General features: G+C 42.0%; 1 protein-coding gene across 1 annotated transcript in view; it reads left to right on the forward strand.

The window, feature by feature from the left end:
- Window positions 1-23,650, forward strand: part of T265_04966 (hypothetical protein) — a gene marked incomplete at both ends in the record, with an annotated part of 58,880 nt that extends 35,230 nt beyond the window's left edge. Inside the window, 4 exons of the mRNA XM_009169843.1 lie at window positions 7,510-7,788; window positions 10,757-11,065; window positions 18,457-18,570; window positions 23,597-23,650. Of these exons, the coding sequence (XP_009168107.1) occupies window positions 7,510-7,788; window positions 10,757-11,065; window positions 18,457-18,570; window positions 23,597-23,650 (756 nt within the window). The remainder of the gene's footprint in view (window positions 1-7,509; window positions 7,789-10,756; window positions 11,066-18,456; window positions 18,571-23,596) is intronic.
- Between the last annotated feature and the right edge of the window lie 290 nt (window positions 23,651-23,940).

The raw sequence follows: 23,940 nt of genomic DNA on the forward strand, positions 1-23,940 counted from the left end.
GTACCGGAGCCGCCAACAACTTGGTATATTGGTATTTTAAAGTGATTTGGGTATTATTTTTGACAGACGTCTATGCCAGAAAAATGCCGATGTTATTCGTTTCTGCCTCGATCACTCTGGTCCTTTTTATGGTTGCTCGGATTTGACAACGAGAACGAAGTGAGGCCGCTCAGATTCTCAACAGGTCATTAATTGTCGATCATTGTCGGTCATTAATTGTCATTAATTGTCGTCCGCATTATTCTCCTTCCTCCGCTGTTTCTGAGTTTTGGATAAAGACATCCAAATCTACCACCTAATGGCAACCCATCCGTTAAACATCAGGTATTTGGTTCCTTTCCAGTCTAAAACAAGTCTAGATGAGCGGAACTCAGGGAAACGACAGACATGTAGAGTTTACCGGAGCATTCTGTAGTTGAGCCTTTCTCATGGAATAGATTTCACTTTACCAGTAAACACCTGTATGTATAGGGAGTTTTTTCGACGGACCGCGCTCTTTGTGAGGTCACCGAAAGTTGTTCAAAAGCCCACGAGTAATTTTACCATCAGAAGAACCCCAAGACGAGCAAAACTATTGTTACCGAGCTTTCAGAAATCTTATGTAAAGTCACGAAATTGCGCTGCTATTCTACGTATACTGTACCAGCTAAAAGGAGACAGTCTTTGTACGGCACATTTATCTAGAGGATGTCATGACAATGATTCTGTTTTTATGGCATCATGCGGTACACTGGAAGGTTTAGTAAACTACATTCCAAAAACAAAGCCGACCATCAGATGACAAGGTGCATTAACACTCAGGTTTTGACCAAGAGAACAAAATGTTATCCCTATTTACTGGTTCAAGATTGCCAACCGATTCGCTGTACCCAGGCAAATTCCCCTTTGAGAGTACACTGTCTTCCTGACTGTAGAAACCTAAGACATTTGAATTAGACACATCAAAAATCAAATACTCCGGCGGCAATTTATTTGAGCTTCTCCGAGAAATTCAACATTCCGCGAGAGTCCCTCTCCACAGCATTTTCCGTCAAATTCTGTCGCTCTCAAAACTAATCGAAATTCCACATGACGTTAGATAAACAGGTTTTTGATCCAAATAAACTGCGGCTTCACTGTGCCGGTATGACAGCACCGAGGATTACCCATAGTCGGATAACCTCTTCCGTTTTAATCAACCATATTTACACAACCCAATTTTGCCGAGCAGCTGACAGTAAGCAGTCATTTCTGGAAAAAAGTGGAATATGAAATGAGGTGGCTTTTTCGTCTGGTTTAAAACAAAAATAGCGAGGAAAGCCCCAAATTATCACGTGTAGTGCAGTCGTATAAATCTATCGGTCAAATTTGACGGCATGATTGGAAAAACCAGTAGTGAGGATTCTGTGAGTAAAACCAGACCGGGCAACAACAATCGGTATTATCTTATTTTTTTACATATTAAGTTTTTTGCCTCATAGAGTCGAAAATGGTTTGATAAAGTTTGAAAATAATGGAGTTTTGGTAGCGGTTTATGTTTACCCATGATCAGAAAACCAAATCCATTTTAAGAGAGTATTCCTCACATAGCAAAACAGTTTCTGTCGATCCACAACTGTTGTGTCCATCGACAGACCATGTTTTTCACTATTTACCAGGAATAACTTCTCTAAATAAATCCAGCAGTAGTGGGATTTCCAACCCATTGCATAAACAAAATCACAGTGAACTAAGGCTACGGTTTCAACCCGTTTCCAGAATGTCGCCGAATTGAAGAAGTTCCGGAAAATGACCGCGAAAAATTACGCAAGCACTCTTATTTTCTAGCTAGGATTGGTCATCGATCCACCTAAGACTGGGGACTTTTTTGACCGAGATGACAGCTAGTAGTATGAGAGAGTATGATAAAAGGAGTCCAAAAAGATGCAGTTACTCCAATTTCCATTTTAGGCTTTCGCATCCAACTTGATAACAAGGTCACTTTAGACCTTCCGGTTAATTTGGTTGATTTTACAGCGGATAATGATATAACTGCCAGTGGTGAGGAAGCATCAAATGAGTTTAGGTACACACAGTTCCATTTAGAGTCCACAATGGGCGTCCGTCATTGTGTGTACTTCATTCAGGGTGTGGTGATAAATACTTTGTAGTTCTAACGATAGCATTAAATTCATAAAGTTGCTCGCCTTGTCACTTCCGATAATGTGCCCGTTATCCGTTATCGAAACTACACAGCATTCTGTACAACGATATACCTATTTCCTAGCTTACATATCACCCGAAGCTGTTGATGACCATACCAATGCTTTGCGAGAAAGGCAGGCAAGCACTGGAGCACTCGAAGTTTTTGCAAGACTCAAACGGAAATGCTCGCTACTACCTAGTTATGGAAACAGCATCTGGTTACCTTAACACTACAAACCTCCAGTTCAACTGCTTTTTTCCTTGCTTCATCCTGAATGTAGCGGTGTGTGCACTCTGAGTTAGACTATCCCTATCGTCATCAACTTCTAGGTACAGACTTCAATCAACAAATTTTGCTCTATTTCAGCATAAATTTCAAATTTTTGGAACGCAGATGTCATTTTGAATGACATTCCAGACTTTAACAAAGGACTCCCGGATTCTGCGTTTTCCTACTGTTGTTTCGATCAACGGTTAGGGAGGTTAACCTGCCTGTTTAACAATGAGTAATCACCGAAGTTTGATGCAATCATTATGTCTGAAATCATTCATTCCTAGTTTGTTCCTATTGTCATGTGATTTTCCGGCAATCAATCCAGATGGCGTATTTTGTTTTGGTTTGCAAACAAAGGAGCCCCTCAAGGCAATATCTTGGACGCATTCCAGTGTCATGTGCAACACCTGAACAACTCAACAAGCGTACCTGTGTGGTGACTACAAGTGACAGTGACCACCATATGAATTTCCGAAAAATCAGAACACCTAGGTGGCACACTCAAGTGGGGCGAAAGAGATAAACCTCCACAGTAACATCTGAGGGATTTGAACAGATTGCTACGGAGCATTTGGGGTAGGGTCACCATATCCGTTGACAGCAGTACCAAATAGAAGAGTAATACCTCATGTTTTGTAACGTCGACTAAGACGAAAGTATCTAATCTCTAAATATCCTCGATTCTACCGCTGGTCGAATAAGCTATTGAAATCCAATGTGTCACGGAACCCAGTTCCTTGACACGCTTGATAACAACGCTTGCTACAGCTTGCACCGATAGAGGTGCGCGCCCTCTAACCATCAAACCACTTTGTCTTCACAGAAACCAAGAACAATATAATAATGAAAAAATGCTATTCGTGAATGCCGTACTTGCTTTGCACAAATGAAAGAACTGAGATCTATTCGCCAAATTTACTAGCAGCTCTCAACCAGGTGGCCCGTACTTTTTCCTTGCAGCATTGAGTCCTTCAGAAGTCATATTACTATTTACTCCAAATGATTGTCACCATGTGCTTACCATCAACGCCACGCAATATAGTCACGTCCGGTAATAACGTAAGAAAACGAAATTTATTCAACTGCGTTGTCAACTGCCATGTCAGTTAATCCACAGAATATTGTTATGAACCTAACTCTCATAGCTGAATACCTTATCTGTTTTTGCTTATAGTTCAACCACTAGACCCTAAGTACACCTAATTCATATCTGCAGTATCAAACGTTGCCATTTGAAGATTTTATACTTTCATACTTCCTGGCTGTCGCCCTCGGTAAGCCGACCGTATGCATTAATTCCCACATCACGTCAGCCCGAAACTCAATGCGGCGTTAGGTGAGACATCTCAAAATATCGTTTTGAACTGGCTTCAAAACTTTCGCACGCCTCAAGGTCCGCGATTTACAGTTGTGCCGTAAAGCTCACTAGGCGAAGTCATCAAAGGAATCCGACGATCAGATGCAGTTCTTACTTCTTATAGGACCGTGCTCCCCTCTTCCAGATTGAGTGACGCTTTTTAGGAGAGCCACACTGGGGAGAACTTTTCCCACCAGAGGTCGATTCCCTCCGGCATCACTTCTCCGCCTCTGAATACATCTAAGCGAGAACAAGCAGTACCACGAATCGGTCGACCAGAAAATAACATATCCAACTAGTGCCTACCGTGGAGCATTGTGCCATTCACAAATCATCATCATCATTGTCAGCTGTAATAACCGCGTACTCGTCGTACAGTGGTTGTAGCTGCCGCAGCTTTGTTCACCGATGACTTGTGAGGGGGGGGGCTAGGTAGCTGCTCATTGGGGGTGGGAGCTGATAAATTGGTGCGTAAATCCAGCATTGTCAGTGGGCTCTCAAGTGAGGGGGGGTTGGAAAAAGAGCTATGCATTGAAGGCAATATCTTTGATGCACGAGCGCCATTCAAGCGCGAATGGGCCATGTCATGAATGAACTAAAACAATCTTGGTGTTCACTTTTCCAAGTAGACAGCAAAACCAAGGTCTGTGGCCGGTTACTCCGAGCAATAAAACTTAAATAAGGCGACATCCATACCTGACATGGGCTGTCTAAGCACGTTAGAGGCCGCCGGTGAATATCAGTCAGAATAACATCTTTCACTTTAAGAGCGAAGCTTGGTAAAGTCTTAGTGAACTTTGAAATCATGTCATTCGGTTACACACCCTCAATTTTAACACCGGGTTCACCTGATGCTGTCTAATCAGCCACAGCAGCCGCGTTCACCAAACAGACACTAGACGTCAACCAGCAAATTAATTGTAGAATAATAGGCAACAAATTTTGTTTGGTGATCTTCGCAATATGCGGTAAATATTAGTGAGGTGGTCCTTAAAAAGTTTAGTGCGTTGTACACTTTTAGCGATCCACGAGTTTGGTTTCAAGACAGAAAAAAATTAGCAGTGTAGCTAAGGTAGACCGAACTGATGGAAAATGCAACATTGTAACAGTAAACAATACCGCTCAACCGAAAATAGCTAATACATAGCCGTTGAATCGGGTTTTCTGAAACTCTGAAATAAAAAAAATAATGGAGCAAGCACCCTCTTAGTTGGTTTTGCGGGCCAGTCATCATTTAGAAGATGATTTCAGTCGGTCTGTTGGGGAATTGATGCGTGTACCATTAGTGAATGGTCATCATCCATGACTGAAAAATACCGGCCGCCAAGAAGTTGTTGAATATCACGACAATCTTTTAAATCTTCAGCAACCTTTTCGGATGACGTCCGATTTTTTTCACTTTTCAACTAAAAGACCCGATGTTGAAACCATTGTTTTTCCTAAAATAGCAAAGCCGGTGGCTCCATCTTCAGTACGCTTGACAGGGCAGAAAAGGTTAACCAAATCAGTGACATTTCGGCCGACTGAGGAATGTCTTACATTCCTGTGAATTTGCCCCTTACCCAGGATTCATCTCATCAGTTTGTCCGCGGTTAGCAGTGATTACGTCAGCTCCTTTTCGGTTGGACTAGGAAACTGTGCACAAAAGCTAATTGTCATTCTTCTCTTCACCATCAACTGTGTTAGGTTTGTCCATGCTTGTGAAACCAGGTCGCTTTCTCCAGGATAATTTTATCCAATGACAACACTCGCATAATAACTGCAATCGGCAAATGTCACAGAATTAACACTCAAAGCGCTTAACAATTTAAGGATTCTCGCGAGATGAAATGTGCTCCAACCATACTGAGCTGGTTTTATTTACGGCGAGTTTTGGTTACGTCCTTTTTTATTTCCTAACGTTATATATGTACGACGTTAGTCCTACTGATGAATTCTTTTAAAGTATTAGTAGTAAAAATCTCGTGGGTATGCACTGGTTAGGTGATTTTAAATAGAAAAATTTATTCAAGATACTCCAGCTATGGACTACTGCGAAGTGAGAACCCCATTCTCTCATGTCGTTTAAATAAACTGGATGGCTGCCAGCTCTGATACTGTATTTACGAACATTGCACGCTGTCTCTATGGTAAAGCTCCGTTGGAACGATCGACGACCGTAAGTAATGGCACAGAAAATGCAAGAGACTTCAGCTGGCGAGGAAGATGAAACGGGGCGTACGGATTATTAGGCTTATTGCCCAGAAGGTACAACGGATAATAAAACTGTCAAAAGCAGACCGATGGTCAGCACCTAAATCCTATAGTGAATAAATAGAGAGATATTCTGTTGTTTAAAACAGCACCGACGAACTACCTAAAAAGTTTACTTGAGACAGGATGTAACTTTCTGTTCATGCTACAATCGGAAGGGCGCGTTTTCTCTCTGTTAATATTTGCTTGATGAACCGGCGATTCTTGATGAAAACGATTCATTGGCACCTACTTTGGATCCGACAACCTGTTCCACTTAAGCCATAAAGAAAAATGCCACGGATGAAGAGTATATGTAGATAAATGTGTGTGCTAGAATTGGATGATTAGCGCTTTTTCCAACGCTTTCTTAAGTAAACCATGGAGATTCGCAGTCATTAAGTGTGGAGGATATCATCCGTGGGTACTGTGAGCTGACGGAGTAGGGAAGACGAGCCTGGTAGAACTAAGCTTTCTGAATATAATATAGTTGCTTCATACTGATTCCAATTATCTCTCCTGAAATTGATTTACAAGAGGAAGAAAGAGATGTAGCTATAAATAATGAAATTTACTTCCGCGATGTTTCGTAATTTACCCGATGACAATGCTCTGGAATGAAATGAAGCTTTGAGTGAGTACGATGGTTCTTTTGTCACCTACTTAACTTGTGTTGTCTTGTATGCTGTTATCAATACACTGCCATTTCCTGTCGGGAGATCTTCGTTTGTTAAAATGCCTTCTAATGGAAGTGGACTCGACCAAATCACTGGGTCCTGATACTATAAAGTATTTTGCCCTGCACTATGAAGCCCCTTTTTGTGGATACCATGGTTCAAAACCTGTGCGTTCGTTGACAAGGACTCGATCTTGCTTTTTTACTCATTTTCCTAGTTGGACTGATGCGGAATGGCAATTATCCTAAAGAACACCTGCGCTGACAGCTGCATGGTTTATTCTTTCACAAGCACTTTGGAGGCAATTTACGACATTAGCTACGCTTGAGGAAAACAAAAATCAGTAAAGTTTTTCCGCTCGCAGTTTTCTATCTACAGATTGGTTTCATTCTTCAGCTGAGCGGCTTGTGACAAACCTCTGTAATTTAGTTAGTTGGCAGACATACTGCACTACGTAAGACCCTTATTAACCAGAAACCCAACTGGATCAGTGTGAGTCTTCAGTCAAAACCAAACAGGCGTGCAACTGGGAGTGTTTGACGTGTACTCCTTAATACTTTTAAAGACACCCCGAGTTTGATCGTTCCCTTGTTGACAAAGTTTTTATAATAGTACCCTAAGTAGAGTGCGTAAAGTGAGATCCCTCATCCTGCTGTTTGCCAAGGTTGCGCAACGACACAGGAGATCCATATTAATTTAAGTTACGTATATTTACGAGATCCAGTACTTAACATACTGCCGACATCAACTGTTCACGAACAATTCACTGTGAAAAGTCCCCATGATTCTCCCTCTTGTTCGGACAGGTCTTACGCGAATCTTTTGTCGGCAAGCGTTCGTGCACCTGCATGATTGCCACCGTCTCTCCCGGTCTGTCCTGCTGTGAGCACAGCATGAACACGCTGCGCTATGCACAACGTGTCAAACATCTTGTCCCGTCCTCTTTTGTGCCAAAGGTTTCCTATTATGTATCCCATCTGACCACAGATGCCGACTGGTTCCAACCACGCAGCCGAGCTACATCAGCACTATCACGTAAGGGTTCCCGCGCTGCCGGAGATGGGAAACAGCAGTCTTGTCGACAAGTGAGTAATGACAGGGATGAGGTATAATTTGTTCACTTTGTCTTGACCCTTACCCGCGTCTCAGTTTTTTCCTGACAGTGAATATCAAATACCGTATCAATAGCAGACCATGAGTGGACGAATATAATTGCTTTACTGCAAGCATTGGGTGGCGGGTATCTGGCAGCCGCTTTTCAAGATATCCTAACGTTTCTCTTGCGGTTTTATCTTAGGTGCTCTAGATTTGCACATATATGCAGTATAGAGCAGTGAGACATTAAAACCTCCAGCGTGGCTAAGGGTACCCTGAACACATTCCAAGATCTCCGTGAACTTATATTAGGAACAGTTACTGATGCTCGTCCGATCCAGACCTTAGGCAGCAAACATGATTTTGTGAGTTCATCTACTTACGGTATTCACAGGTGGCTGCGACTTTTAAATTGTGGAGGTCATCAAGGGCAACCTGATTTCTTGACGAGCGATAACTACGGAATGAGGATATCAACGCTAACACACTCGTAGGAAGTACAGTATAAAACAGAACTGTGCGGGTCACGTAGACCAGAAGATGAACTGCTTAAAATCACTGTTCGTCAACAAGACTTTTATGACTGTGGAAACCTTAAGTTTATCTATCTTCGTGGTTGACTGCGAGCATCACGTTCAACGTCATAGCGTAAAAAACAACGACCGTGCCCACGTAAAGGCAGCTGGATTTCGCCACTGAAGCAAGGCTGCTGAACACGTCCTCGTATTATTTGGACGCGGTTAGATTTCAGTAAGAGGGTGGAAAGCAATGAGGTCCCGTAAAATGTTGGAGTTCATGTATTAGAACTCAAAAGCATCCACACTTATTCGCGCATTCTTGAGGCAACCGAAAGAGAAGTGCGACGAAAACCGGAATGATACGCAATATGAAAGAACTTCAGCTGAGGTTTCTGTTTCAGTAGGATAAACAGCAAGACAACAAGTGAAGACAAAGGTTGATCAATTCACCTAAATTGATGAAAGCTTTCAACTGGGTTGAGGAAACCGACATTATGGACTGGAATAAAAAAAAACAGGACAGCTTCAGAGCCCGAATTAAGTGTTACTGAGTGTGTTGTTCAGTATAACTTAGGATAATCCACATTGACTCTCAGAGTTCCACATTTCAGCTGATTTTTGTCGGTTGCAAACGTGAAGCACTCTGTTTATGCACAAATGGCTTGCCAACAAAGAGTCCGAAATCAAATGTGCGATTTGCCTCAGGGTGACGCTCGGTAACCGATGATTTCCAGGTCAGTTTGGCTGCACGTGGTGTCGGACTGTCAAAGAAAAGGCGAGTAGCAATTCTTTTGATGTGGGTGACTGCCGATGTTGAATTCTGAGGTTAACGAGTTTGCCTGACCATTCTTTCCCGTTTGAATACAGAGCCGTGGGTTTTCCAACTTTGTGTTGTGACTGTGTCGGTCCTTGGCCTCCCGCCGCGCCCACTACGGTATATCAAAAGGCACAGCAGCTTAAACAGCCCTTTATGACAACAAAGGAAAATTATTACAACCCGTATCTGTAGGATCATCACAGAACGTTCAACGAGGTCGTGCTAGAATTTTCTTGAGTGGGCCGAGAAGCGCGCATCAAAGATGCCCCATCCAGATTGGCTGACATCCTGACCAATCAATGCATGTCTTTGTTTTGTCCGTAGCCCACACATGACGCATCCGTCCGATGCACGTGATTTTTGGTTATTAACGGACAACTGGTCGCCAGGCCAACTACCTCAGCAGTCCACATTACTCTGCATGGTTGACCTGAAGAGACCAACTAGGTGGTATATAGTTTGTTCCTCTTCCATGGGGTGATCCATCTCGGTTAAGTGTAAAGTGCACACAATCCGATTTTGCTGGGCTGTGGAATAAACCACGTAGTGAAGATTAACCATTTCAAAAGAAAATAAATTGTCTTCCTTGCTATGTCCTGGACGCCTCCAATCAGTCGCTGGCTAAATAATATCAATGGTTTAAGTCCACAAGACACCCAATAGGTTCTTTGTTTGGATTATCTGTGCGGACTACCTTCATTGTGTGAAGTTAGTGTAGTAGTGGCAAATGAGCCTTGTGAAAAGTTCAGGTACAGGATAGTAAATGAAAGACAGGGGACTGGAAACACTTTTTTCTTCATACTTGTTTGCTGGGGCTCGCTGCTGGCTACGTTTCATGTTTTTTTCTGTTCTTGTGATCCTGAGCTCTTTAGCCTTAAATGGAGAGTCTTGGTGCTTCTTCTGGTTTGGCTACACAGATGTACAATTTTTTCGGGCATATTCCAATATAAAAGCAATATGGCCTAAAATACTCGTGCTTTCAAAAGTTACTATCATTACAGGTGAACGGGAAGTGAAATGAATTCACACGGTACCTTCGCCAGGTTTGATGTTTCCTCTACTTATGTTTATTTCCTACAACAATACGTGCTATCTGAGTTATCTCACGTTACAGGAGTAACTAGTTCCACTTAGTCACAATGGTAAATAGACAGCTACAAAGCAGTTCAGACTGAGCTGTCTATCAGTTTGGCGGACTGTGGCAGACGGTAACATCATAAAACCTTCGGATTTGCCTTGCTACCTGAGACATCATTTCCACTCTGTCACACCCTAAACCCTAAAAGCCTGCTGATGAGTTTGAATAAGAGCAAATGCTCTTTAATGGCTATGCCTTTCGGGATTCGAACCATAAAGAGGTAATAACGAATGTCTCGGCAATTTTCAGAAAACCTGAGTGCGGGCGATAGTTTGGATGGATGCCTGGGTATCACATGGTTAACAAATCAAATTAAAATAGCTTCCCATCAACAATCTACTTGGCGAAAATTAAGTCCACACTCTACACCACAAGGCGCTTGACCTGTTGAATTAGATTTAAGCCAAGTTTGGCCATTCCACAGATCTACTTCCATACGCTGTGTGATAATCTTTCGTTTATTTTGTTACTACTCCTCTATACAGTCGAACAGTGCGAAGCCAGCAAAGTCACAGTCCAACAAGCCGAAAACACCATCACTTTCTGTCGATGAACCGCCCGAGGATAGGCAAACACCGTCTTACAGGACTACGAGAAGTTCATTCAAACACAGCGTTCGCCACACACCGAGACCGGGAACAACACCAAACTCCTCTTCTTCACTGGGCAGTTCTACAGACAGTCAAGCATTATCGGATATGCCGGTGACTGATTTTGAAACAGTCGATCGCTTGACCTCTTCGGCCGACACGAGAGAGGTGAGGGACTTGTGGCATAAACCCTGCTGTACTAGAGTAAGTATCAGTTATGTTTTCTTTTTCAGATATGTTAGACTGTATATTCTATTTATTGTGACACCGTGCAGGTTGTAATTGAAGTCACGTGGTGAGTCACACTGGAACTGATAAATCAGCGCGCACAAATCTTGCAACTGATATCAGGTAGATGGCGCAATAAGCTAGAAGTCTACACCCGTGGAAACGCAAATCATCACTTATCATTGTGTGTAGCTTTTACTGAGGCTCTGGAAATCTCTGATTTCCATGCGGTCTAGTTACCAAACTGTTGTCCTTCTGTGGACTGAAAACTCTGAACAGCTGACTCAGAGCTGCCTCCTGTGAGGAATAGCGTCTGCTTAAATACAGCGAGAAGGGGAGAACTAAAATGTATCTGATCCCTAAAACCAAAGCTACTGACGTTCTTCAAGCTTTTTTTGGAAACAACTGGTCACGGTTCGCTGCTCGAGCGTCGAAATAGGTGAACAGTGAAGTAAGATAACTAACCATGGTGCAAGTAGACTAGTGAGCATTAGCTAGACAACATGAGGTTAGTGTAAACGGTTTTCACCCACCTCATCCTCAGATTGGTCAGATTTATAAACGCAAAAAAAACTTTCTTCCGTCCAAAGTCGAGGGATATCAGATGTCGGCTAGATTAGAATGATATCAGAAGGACTGCATCCATCGGTAAGGTTTGTTAACATGTCACTCCAAAGCGAAATGGCTCAGTGGTTGGAGCGCGAATTTACGCACCTCGGCCTCTGGGCTTCTCCTTTCTAGGCTTGGGCAAGCTAACAGTATCCCCAACCTCGTGCTTCCTTCGGGTGGCACCGCAACTAGGCACCAAAAGGGTGCTACAACGGAACGATTATTTTCACCCCAAAGCTTCAATTCAGTAGGTCAAAATAAAGAAATCGGTTCAAAAACGAATATTTTACCTGAGTTGTGGAGGATTGGTTTTTCAGCACCCAACAGATCTCCGGTCTATTTTGAGGGGAGGCCGATATTAACAGATGGTATGCGAAACAAACTGAGTGAATCTCTCTTGATGATTCTAAGCTCCTGTGCTGAATTGAGGAAATCAGCGAAACATGGTGTATAATGAAAGTGTGTTCCTTCCGAAGAGTGATACCTACCGAGGATGGCAGTGATATTTTGAGCACCATCTGATCTCAACTTACCGGGCCGAATGTTTTCCACTTTTTACAACAACATATCAATCAGTGGCGCATCGCATAGCCATCCACCTTGTACCAGAGCGGCACTTATGGGTTGGCATAAAGTGAACTGATTTATCTTCTCTTGCTAGCAATCAGTGTTCTACCTTGGATTACGGTTAATATCTGATGCCACAGCTCTGACCATGCTATATAACTTGGGCGGAACTCGTTCTTCATCGTCCTTTTTTCGGAAAAAAGAATGTTTGTGGTCTAGCCCGCTTGAAATTAGAATATATAGCATCCCGTTTACCGACTGACTCTCTTTTTCTTGTTTGTTTCGGACCTTTAACATTGTGCGGTACGAATGGCAAGGTTCCAGTGTGCGCAACAAGCTCCATGTGAAATATAATCCATCTCCTTTCGAATACTTGTGGATGACAGCCTACGTGCACGCTCTAGTAGATGGTTTGTAATATGGTCTGTGCTCATTTAGATATGACATGTGATATCAGTGCTGTGTTGAGAGTCATTCTGCGGAAAAAATCATTTCAAAAGTTGATGACTAGATGGTACTACTACTTCCCATGGTATGTGGACTGAAGTTTTCTGTCTGGTGCTAACTTTAACGTAGCAACTAGTACAAGTAAATTTGTGTAAAGAAGCGTTTTCATGAAAACGCACCATTAACCATATTTATGCGCATTTGTACGAAACAGAAGGGTACAGCCTTCACAAAAAGTCACAAGTGGCCTATCTAAGCTCAGCACACACCGGTTCGCCAAGTTTCTGTAGAAAACACAAACATACAAACCGCAGTTCTTAAATTTTTTCGTGTACACATTCACTTCTTTCAAAACACCTTCAAGTACATAATGATATGTAAACGTCAAATTTGTAAACAACTTCAAGGCAGTTCACTACTACAATCTTCTCTGAGTTTACAAAACCATAGATGGGACTAAAATGTATGCTCTTCGGTCAATATTTATTGTACCGACCTGTACAAGGAGTTTAGCAACTGACGTCACAGCGCAAGATTTTTTAATTTTTTAAGGATATCATGCTAACAGCATCCATCATTATGTGCATGAAACAAGACTATGAAACTCATGTGGCTGCCAGCGGGGAGCAAACAGTGTCCAACAGTCTGACCGGACAAACAGAATTTGCTGGCTTTCACCCGCCTTACCGTATTAAGTACTTTAGCGTGGTTATCGCTAATAGTTAAACTAAATTGCACAATATCTTGCCAGGATTCATTGCAGGGATGCTTCACAAGTAGCGAGGGGCACTAGAACGCCTTCTACATGTGATATGCTACAAGGTGTCTCTGCCGTACGCACTTAGGATACTTTCAATCGTGAGCCATTGATCAAGCGTCAGGATTAGAAATGCTATCTCTGCACACTTATTTGTCATATGCTATCGATTTCAGAGGCGGATTAGTGAAACCTAAGAGTAGTAACAACCACCCGACGCAGATTTCCATGTATGTAGTTTTATGTCACAGGTAACGGTTGGAAAAGTTGTTAACCTTCTATTACTTTCAACGGAACGTATGTTCTTCTTGTGACAGTAGGATATACCTCTGAACCACCAGATTCAATCTACCGAAATGGTTTTTCATGTTCTAAAACTAGTTTCTGTAACATACAAAAAATCCTTCCAAATGATTTTGAACTGTTCTTGTAACGCCGGTAAGTGATAAAGTTTTGACGAATACAAGTCACCAAATCTTGAAACTTCAAACTGACCACTTCTGTGTTGAATTCCACATTTCAATAAAGAATACTGTCACCTCAGCGTCTATTCACGTACAGAAATAACAGACCCGCATCTATGCGCTAGTTAACGGTGATTCCACAATAAAAATAAGGCACTGATAAACGGGTGCGTTGGTGGTTTACTTCTCTTACAAATAGAACAATCCAGTGTAAGGTGCCTGCACCTCAAACAACATTAAGGTATATCCAGCTGCGCGGTGTTTTCTGACGAGGCGTTGTCACCAGTCCAAGTTCTCATCCCCTTGTGAAATTTTAGTCCAAAAATGCCTAGCAAATGATGTCATACTTGGCCCTGACGGTCCTGCTACTTGATGACAGTATTTTCCACCACAGGAACGGCTTTGTCTCGTGACCAATTGTGGGGTTTTGAAGTCATGTATGGGAAAGCCCATATCGACACTAGCCACTGTAACTCACAATTCAAGTAAAAGCTTGTGACTAATCTTTTCTGCTTTTCGTGAGAACTTTTCTATCACACGCGCCCCTGGATGGGTTTTTGATCACCCCAAAATGTCGTTAAGAAATAACTGTACTGTCACTAAAGGGATGCTAAACAAGCTTAAAAGGAAAATTTATATTAAACACGAGTTTGTTAGGTCAATCAACGCAAACGTAAACACAGTCATTACTGAATTAACTTTGCACTTCTCTTTCTGGAAGGATGAGTGGGCTCTGGGAGAAGACATCAGGAAACTCACTTACCATTTGACAACCGGTGAAGGCGTTCTATCCTTGGGGATCAATTTTTGAAAGCACCCCTCCACAACCGTGAATTCTCGCCTGAGGATATAAGAAAAGGTTCCCATTGTAACTGTTATCATGCGGGACCTGAAAATGCTCAGGATATTTTGGTTCTGCCACATCTTAACTTAGCAGCGAAGATGGAAAAAAACTCTATCGGTTAGCGAAAAAGTTGGTTAGTCAATACAGGTATAGGCTCATTTGTCTTTGAAAGAAAGCTGCCGAGCGCGTTGTGTCAACTGAAATACATAGTCAACTAACCTGTCCCCAAGAAAACGATGTGTAGAGAGAGGAAAGTGCTTGAACCGGTAAAGGTACATTTGAAACTTCGCATATTCCAAAGTGGCCTAACGAAAACCGTTTAAATAGGGCAACGTTCTAGATGTGCCGTCATCGGTAAGTTGAAGCCATTTCGTTTTCTCAGCTTATTAGTTTAGTTGCATCCAGTCCACTTACAAGCAATGAAACAAGAAGTGTTTTTCAGTGGCTGTTGAAAAAAATATTTAAGGGAAAAGTTCGATAAATTTGCGTTTTAAAGCCAGATATGCTCCATCAGAACCGCCTTCTATTAAGAGTGTTACGAAATTAAACGAGATAACATATATATCTACCTATACAACGCGCACAGTATATGCCTCAGGAACACTGAATCAAGCGAGTCTTTCAAGTCCTTTTTGAAGCCTCAGCTATTCGGCCTCGTAGTATACACCTAATTACTGAGTCTTACGAAAGACCATATATTGCGACAACATTGTGCAAGATATTGTGAATATCATGGGTGATAATTCAGTCCTACGAACACATTGCACTTTGTGCTTCAAAACTTGTATCGGAGGCATTATATATCCCCGCTCGTTAACTGGGGATGATGCAAGCACCCAACGTGACGACACATACGACCAATCAAGAATGCCAGGACGAAATCTGCACAAATATCCCAAATCTCCTCACACTACCAACAACATATAAGTAGCTCAGTGGAAGAGTAAACTTCACCCGATTATTCAAACTTCTATCCGAGAAGTTGTTCCTTGTGGAGCCGGTAAAAATGTGTGACCGCGTAATGTGGATCCCGCGATTGAACGATGAGTGGCGCTATTTACTGTCTAAGTGCGAGTTAATCACACTGCTGATCAGCCACTCGTGGCCGAACGGTTAACTGTTCAAACTACTAGCCGGGAGGTCGCGGGTTCGAGACTCTTCGGGGTTCTTCATGAGATGTGGACTGCTGATGGTTCCTAATAAGGATGAAACAGCTGTACAGTGCTTCTCGGCTTTTCAGCATAGATTGGATTCACTTACAGGACGAAATCTCCACAATAATCCTAGATCTCCCCACACTACCAACAATGCCATCACATATCTTATCATCAGTCCAATTTAGATCATTTGGTTTTTCGATCAATTTCTTGCACGTAAGATTATCTTTTATAAGGTGAAAAACACTTCTTCATGTTTCATCTGTTATAGCAGTAATTTTCTCCAGGCTGTCTGACAAGTGTTTCAGTGTCCCTTGAAGCAAATATAAAACTGATGTGATATTTAGTCCGCGTTTCCAGAGTGGGTGTGAAATATAGTGGGTTTCACTCCATAAACTAAACAGCCCTTGAGATACCCCAGTTTCACATCGTTTTCCAGTAACGTTTACGGTATGTAAGTTACCTATTACGTCACTGCATGAAATGCCAGAACCTCGTAACACGGACGACACCATACTGCCATTCCCAGATAATTTTGATAAAAAACGGCAGGCATATTCTCAATCCCATTTTTACGTGAATAATAGGGATCAAGAGCAAAATTTACAGTGATAATCCTGGTGTACATTGCACTGCGTGGACAACTGAAAACGACCTGACTACACATCGAGTATATTAAAAGATGGAAAGTGGAATAACTTGGCACAGGAACTCCTTCTTGCAGCGAAAACTTTTGGAGAGAAAGCTTCACCGCGGACTGTCCCTTTGACTCCAATTCTTCAAGATTGACCTTACGGCTTTCGCAGACCAATACACCTCCCAGTGTTTAGCTGGCCTGTTCATACAATGGGTTTCTGTTGATACCCAACGCTATGATTGATGAGAAAATCACTAGCTGACCTAGGTTCACCTGGTGCCGTAACCCCAGTATCGAGGGACAGCGGGGTCCACTCTGAATGGTGGGGCGCCTATGCTAACATATACCGATTTCAACGAAATAAATCATAAAAAGCTTGATTTTGCGCAATTTGTCTTTCCCAATAGGCAACTGTAGCGATCATGAGGTTGAATAACAAATGGCGTTAATCTCACAGTTTTGTGTTCGCAATGCGATTACTACAACCAATCTCTCAAATATCATGTATTGGATATCCAAACAAGTCAAGCAGTTAGGACTGATAAAAACTGTTACGGTTCTCATAACAGTCAACACTGTAAATGGAATGGCCACCTCGATCAGACCTTTGTTCTGGAAACGGCAATTAGCACTATTCATATTTATTTACTTTTGGCACATTAAGGCCGTGAAGATATTGAAGGAACACATGGAGCGCATTGAAACAACACATTGACGGCGCACTGACAATTAAAACTGGGTCAGGGTTCTTCGGATGCCACCGGATATACAGAGCTGCAGGCATTAAACAATCATTTAAAACAGCACACTCAGTTGTCTGGAAACATCACAAACGAGAGATTAAGCTGGGTTCCAAGCGCGTCTCTCCAGCGGTAGTCAGGTACATGATGATATGTACAAGATTCTCAAATTCTGAGCAAACCTTGCACGTGACGTATTGTTATGTGCCCACATGGAAAGGCCCAAAATCGAACTACCCTTCACGACTAACTTTTCCAAAGTCCTAACTCATTTTTCTTGACCGAAGCCGAACCCAGTATGAGTAAATGAAAATTCTGGCAGGAGTGTGAAGCTCGAAACTTTCAGGTCTACAAGAATTTTTTTGGAAATGAGATAGTGTGTCGCCATATTCAAATGACGCTGCAGCCGTAAGGAAACGAAACGTTACCCACTTGCAAATTGCATAATTCGGAGAGCTCTGGAAAACTGTTATCTCATTCCGTTCCAATTTTCTTGTTCTTTTATGCCAGAGTAGATAACGTATTTACCATTTTAGGTCATTCATGACGTCTTGTCGAGTCTCTTATCGATTTCTGAGAGATCGTGGCACGGACGTCAACAATCAACACTGGTCGGAAGATTCATTTTGTGGTATTCAGTGACGACATATAACTCATTTCTTTACAAAAATCTGATTTGGTTGGAGAACAAAACATCAAAAGGGCGACAATTACCTTTGAATAAAGTGATAACCTGCGTCAGCACTGAAATATATAACTCAGTTATCATCTCCGATAATCGTTTGTTGTTAATGTGTGTAGTCGGAAATAGGAAACGGAACTGTGATTTACAGAATGCTTGCCTTGTTCTGTTATATTTAACAAAACGCGGTTAGACAACCTATTCGGTGAGAGATGTACACGTAAGGTAAGTTATTCAGCGAACAGAGGACCTGTTTTTCTCCTGACTCAAGTTAAAATGACATGATCGTTTACTTTTACAAACGTACATCTTGTGCCACATAGGTACACTGTCGCCCTAGTACTACATCGTCAAGTATCCAAGCCGTTTTTTCACCCCACAATGGTTACTCCCTGGTTTGGTTAAGAATGTCTGTTGTTCATTAGCTGCCTTTCTTTTAGCTGTTCCACGTTCTCCTCTGTAGAGTGCAACATCCACACCGAAGTGCAGTACGAATGTGTCAGCTAGACGGCATCGTTTCTTACGACTTCAAAAACAAAAACACGATGTCATCAAAAAGCACGAAGAACTGATAAAGGTAGGTGGCGTTTGGTGTTGAAAGGTGCGGGTTTGTCCATTCTACGTGTGCAGACATACACTGAACTTACAAGAATTGCACAGGCACGCGTAAATGTCATCCAATCAGGCAGTCGCATAACAGAAAAGCCCAGACGTTTTGAAATACCTATTAACCTAAAATCTATTCAAGTTTAGTTTTCATTCAATGGATGATCTACAGGATTTCTGATGGGCTTAGTAATCAATGAGTGACAAAAGCGTATTTAGTTGAAAGATTCTAATCCTGGTAATAATGTACCACTTTAAGGAATCTTGTACACTCCTTTTGCGTAAGATCAACAGCACTGATCACATGTATTCACACAAGAAACAGTGGGTATACATTGTGTGGTCTACCTACAGGTTACTCTGACTGCTTCGTGCGATCGGATGGCTAGTGTTCTGACACAGTTACATTTTACTTCTGTCCATCCAAGGTAATGGAATTCTAACGTTCACTCCAGTGACACACACTGTTGTGTTTTAGCAGGAAGTAAATTTCGTGAGGAAGCCTTCGTTAATCGGCGAAAATTCTTTGTGCTTCCTCTACCCAGTTGTCTTACACAATTAGAGTAGGATTCCATCACTGAGGTGTACGTCACAATCGCTGATTCTGTTATGGGCTTTTGAATGTAAACTGAAAAGACACCAGTGGATGCTGTTTGCTGGGGTTCTCCTCCCTCATATTGAGATGTATGCAGTTTTTCTTAACGTCTTGTGCTGCGCTGGTCCATTTAAGCATTTCGGTCCTAAGAGAGTTTGATGATTTTAAGCAAATCTCACTGAAGCGCTTGTTCTAGTATTCTGTACCATTCGGAGTAAGGATTCTCGTGACCCTTAAATGTTCAAGGTTTATATTGATGTTGAGTTCTTCCAGGACTGATTTTTAAGGGCTGTGGGTGACGTGGATCATCGGGAGGCTTATACCACAATAGATGGTGTCAGAATGACTAATCGAAAACACAGGATAAAATGTACAAAATAGTATGAGAAAGCAATCAAACGAAATAACGGAGAACGCTTGGGTCCGTCTTTCACCGTACCCCTTAACCAACCGATTTCGAGAAGGGATTCAGTACCAGCCGAACGACTTGTCACGTGACATAGTGGTACAGGGACGGTATCAACCCGACCAAGGGAATGAGAATAAATCAAAATCATGCAGGAAATCAGCGGCTACCGTTAGGAAAACTATACAGATGCAACGCAGAATGTACTATCGAATTAAGGTGTTAATTCCCATGGGGTAAAACGTTGAGAGCACAGAATCTGAGCTGAGCGGTTCCGCTAATCGACATTTAGAATGACTTCGACGTTTCCAGAAATGTCCATTTATACGAGGCCATTCTAAATTTACTTAAACTCGTCACCAGGTCACATCCAGCAGGTCCTACAGGTTTTCCCGACGACGAGATATATAATGAGTATACTGCCTTTAAGAATGTAATACAGCCTGCAGGGTTGTCACATGCCGGCTCACCGGTGAGTTGTTCAGGCGTTCGCTGAGTATGACAGTTTCATCATAATCTAGGGGCATCATCAATAAGTAAGAAATCAATTAAGTTAGTGAGTAAGCAAGTAAGTGGATAAGTAAGTAGATAAGTAAGTAAGTAAGTAAGTAAGTAAGTAAGCAAGTAAGTAAGTAGGCAAGTAAGTAAGTAAGTAAGTAAGTAAGTAAAGTAAAGTAAGTGAGTACATCGTCTTACCCGCTCAAGTCTGTATTGTCTTCAGAGAACCCTTGATATCTACTGCTGTGGTTGTCTTACTGGAACACACTTCGAAACCTGTTGGTCCATTTCTGTTGCATTTTGGTCTGTAATTTGAACACCTGTTTGATGCATTGGGTAGCTTCTGCTCGAGGAATTTCGCTCCTCTTTCGATTGGGACAAGATAAACGCACACAATCGAGCACCTGTTATTTCCCATCGGTTGGTGACGAAACGTTTTCAAGCTAATTGCCAAACTGAGGAGAAAGTTCAACGACCACGTGACCAACTACCAATAAACACCCAAACCACCATTTTTCCGGGACTGGATGGTCTGAAGGATAGGAATATCACATGGATGAAGACAGTTATTATTCGATGGTCTTCGATACACTCGAGGGAACTGATTCGGTTTGCTTTGTAGAGAAAGCTTCCCTTCCACTCCGACTTAGGTAGGGGTGAGGCCATTATGCCTACTGATAAACAATTATCAACTTAATGAAATACATTTAATCTTTTGATGAGTCTCTAGAGTAACTTTCGTTATCAGACGGGTTTTTCAAGGAAATGATATTGAAAACTGTAAAAAATTCGTCAGTCTATTGTCTCGTTTTCTTCATCCACATTTGCAAACAGAGGTGGGTGTTTGTCGTAGCTGATAACTGATTACGGCCCGTTCTGTTTTCAGACATTGCCAAAGTGGATAGCAGAGCATCGACGATTGCTGGAACGAGCCAACAGAGAAAAACATAACATGTTGTGTAAGTCTGTTACTTTGCTCACAATAATAGACATATATATGAACAAGCCCGTGAGTTCATATCTATTGGCAAAACGTCCTTATTCCGTTTTGTTTTTTTAAACAGCTAGGAAGATTTTGAGTTTGCCGTTTGTAATCTCATTCCAAAAATACGGAATAGCGGAACACAGCTTGATTCCTATGTAGAGCAATCAACACTGTACGTTTAGGAACCCATTGTTAACCGATACAATCAAACTCATCCAAGTGCGTGTTTGATTCAACGGCTACTGTCGTTACCATGGTGACCGTGTTGAGTGATTCCCATTGCTTTACCTCACGCTACCTGTTTCATGTGATCTGATGAATAATACGACACAGCTGACAATAGTCCACTTTCGGTCATTCGTCAGATGCTCTATTGGAATTGAACAAACACCGCCTAAGCACTTACTGTTCTATTCCCTTCATCAAACCCACAGCTTACGTGACATTACTGACCAACCGTTTGAGCAAGGATATCGACCAACTGAAGACCATACAAGGTAAATCAGCCTATTCCGAACATCCAGTGCTAATGCTTATCATTGTTTCGATTTTCTTTTGTGAATAATGCTTAACTGATCCTGTTTTCATTTAGCAATGAATCAGCTAACCAGGTACGTGAGCAAGATAGGCACGAGTACCTTCATAGCAAGAAGGATGTCGCGGAGTCTGTCAAAGAGCGTTTGTCCTTCTGTGTGCAGTATACACACCCGCGTTGCTTTCCAAAACCACATCAGTCCCTTTCTTTTCTCCATCAAAACAAACTGAGATGGATGTCAGAAGACGGCTTAATAGTCGCCTTCAACGGCATCGCCTAATGAGTAAATTGGATAAATCAATTTGGACCTCATGCGCACACGTAAGATGTGGCGCGCATTTCGCCACATCTCATTCTGTAGAATGCTAAATCCGCAAACGAGGGGTTCCATGTGCGGACCATATCCAGCAGCGTTTGTCTGTCTCCATGTGCATCCAAGTCCCTACACAAGATTTTGTGGTGTTTTCCATGTAAAGTAGGTCGACATTTCCTCCAACCTGTGGTTGCAAACAGTACCAATCATGACAAAGACCTACAAACATCACAGTTTGTACTACTTTCTGCGGTGACAATAACATACCTAGCTGTCGTATGCAACACCCACGGGGGACTAGTAAAAGGACCTGCTTTTAGCAGTTTGGCTTTTGTGGAAAGGTTGTTATTCGTGCGAGCAAAACCTCTCCAGGTAACTTGCACGAAACACCCCATCCTACCCTTAGTATTAGCATCAACAATGACAATGACACTCCGGAACAAACTGCACAACCACCTTGTAGCTCAGAATTTTGCGTAGCAGCAAAAAACAGCCAAAAGCTTTCGGATTCATTCTTTCCAAGGTGTGGCTTACAGTGAAGAAGGGTCCTCCAAAACCAAAAAAAATTAAAACTCGGTCATTCAAGACGATTGACATAACTGAGTTATTTTCTTCTAAATTAAAGGAACAGTCATACCTGTAGTTTGTTCACCCCAAAGGTATACTGAATAAATTATGCATTACGTAACATTTCCCCTGAAGTACTGATAACAACTCATGCATTGGAGGTTGCTTTTTATAGTTATATATTGCTAGAAAGCTAGAGGTGTCATATTTACAAATAAGCACTCTAGTCTTATCCTGATCCTCCACGTTAGATAAGAGATAAATTGATGTGGTAAGTCGTTTGAATGCTCTGAAATTAGCCTGTCGGTGAAAAGGGGAAACTCATCTCTAACTAACCATATTGATCATTTACATTGTGCGAATCGTATTGTCCCTCATTCTGAAAATCTAAGTGACGACAATTACTCACGCACACACAAGTGTTTTGTGCCCTACATGGATTTTCGACGGACGGCTTGATAGATGCACTCAAATAGCAGCTGTAAACGGCAAGGCAAATTATTATCCCAAGGTCACACACGGAGTCCCACGACATTGCAATGTGAATGCAAAATTGTTTTCTACAATAACTATTCCTCACGTGTTTTTTATTGAACGGGTGCACGCTCTCGAATCTACCCGACCTCTTAGCAGAGTTTTCCGGAAGCGATGCACTCTAGGTACGGACGTTTTCATAACAAACACAATGTTGTGTCACTTGCTGAAACGGCGCAGAGCTGTAGGGAGTGTCGTTCAACTTCTGACGATTGCATTCTTTGTTTCGCGAATAAAAATACTCACACACTTCCTATCTGACCTTTAGCATCTGACACAGAAATACGAACAGGAATTTTTGAAAGTGTACTGGAGAAGCTTTTTTCCGCATGTTCTTGTTTTGAGATGTACCCAGTATGTTGTTGTCTGAACTTCTCTGTTCTAAACATCGGGTTTCATTACAGATAACGCCATGGTTCTACGATGTCTGCAGTCACATTCTTCGTGACTCTGGGAAACAACCCTGCAACATATCTCACCTGTAAAGTCAGTTATTTGAAGACATTTTTATTCAGAAAATATCCAGGCAGCACATCAATCATTTCACACGATTCACCCGTGCAGGACAAGTTTGGACTGAATGTCAACGATGAAGTGTATTTCGATTTGGAATTATAGATGGCTGAGTAAAAGAAGGTCATAGAGACAGTCAATAAAATGTCATGTATCCACCTGATTCCTCTTCTTGATTTTCACTGAAATTTCTGTTCAGAAGGAGAAAAGTTACCCGGTACAATACGTATGGTAAACCGCTCGGGTGTGTCACTGGCATGGACTGGTGTTTGGGATAAGGTGTGAGGGTTGTTTAATCCTAGTAAGGTTGATGTGTTGCGGACAATTCCGAAGAAGAAAGATGCATCGAAAGAAGCCATTTGCGTATGACCCAGTTTAGGGTCTATATGGGTCTA

The sequence above is a fragment of the Opisthorchis viverrini genome (assembly GCF_000715545.1).
Source record: "Opisthorchis viverrini unplaced genomic scaffold opera_v5_89, whole genome shotgun sequence".
Taxonomy (NCBI): Eukaryota; Metazoa; Platyhelminthes; class Trematoda; order Opisthorchiida; family Opisthorchiidae; genus Opisthorchis; species Opisthorchis viverrini.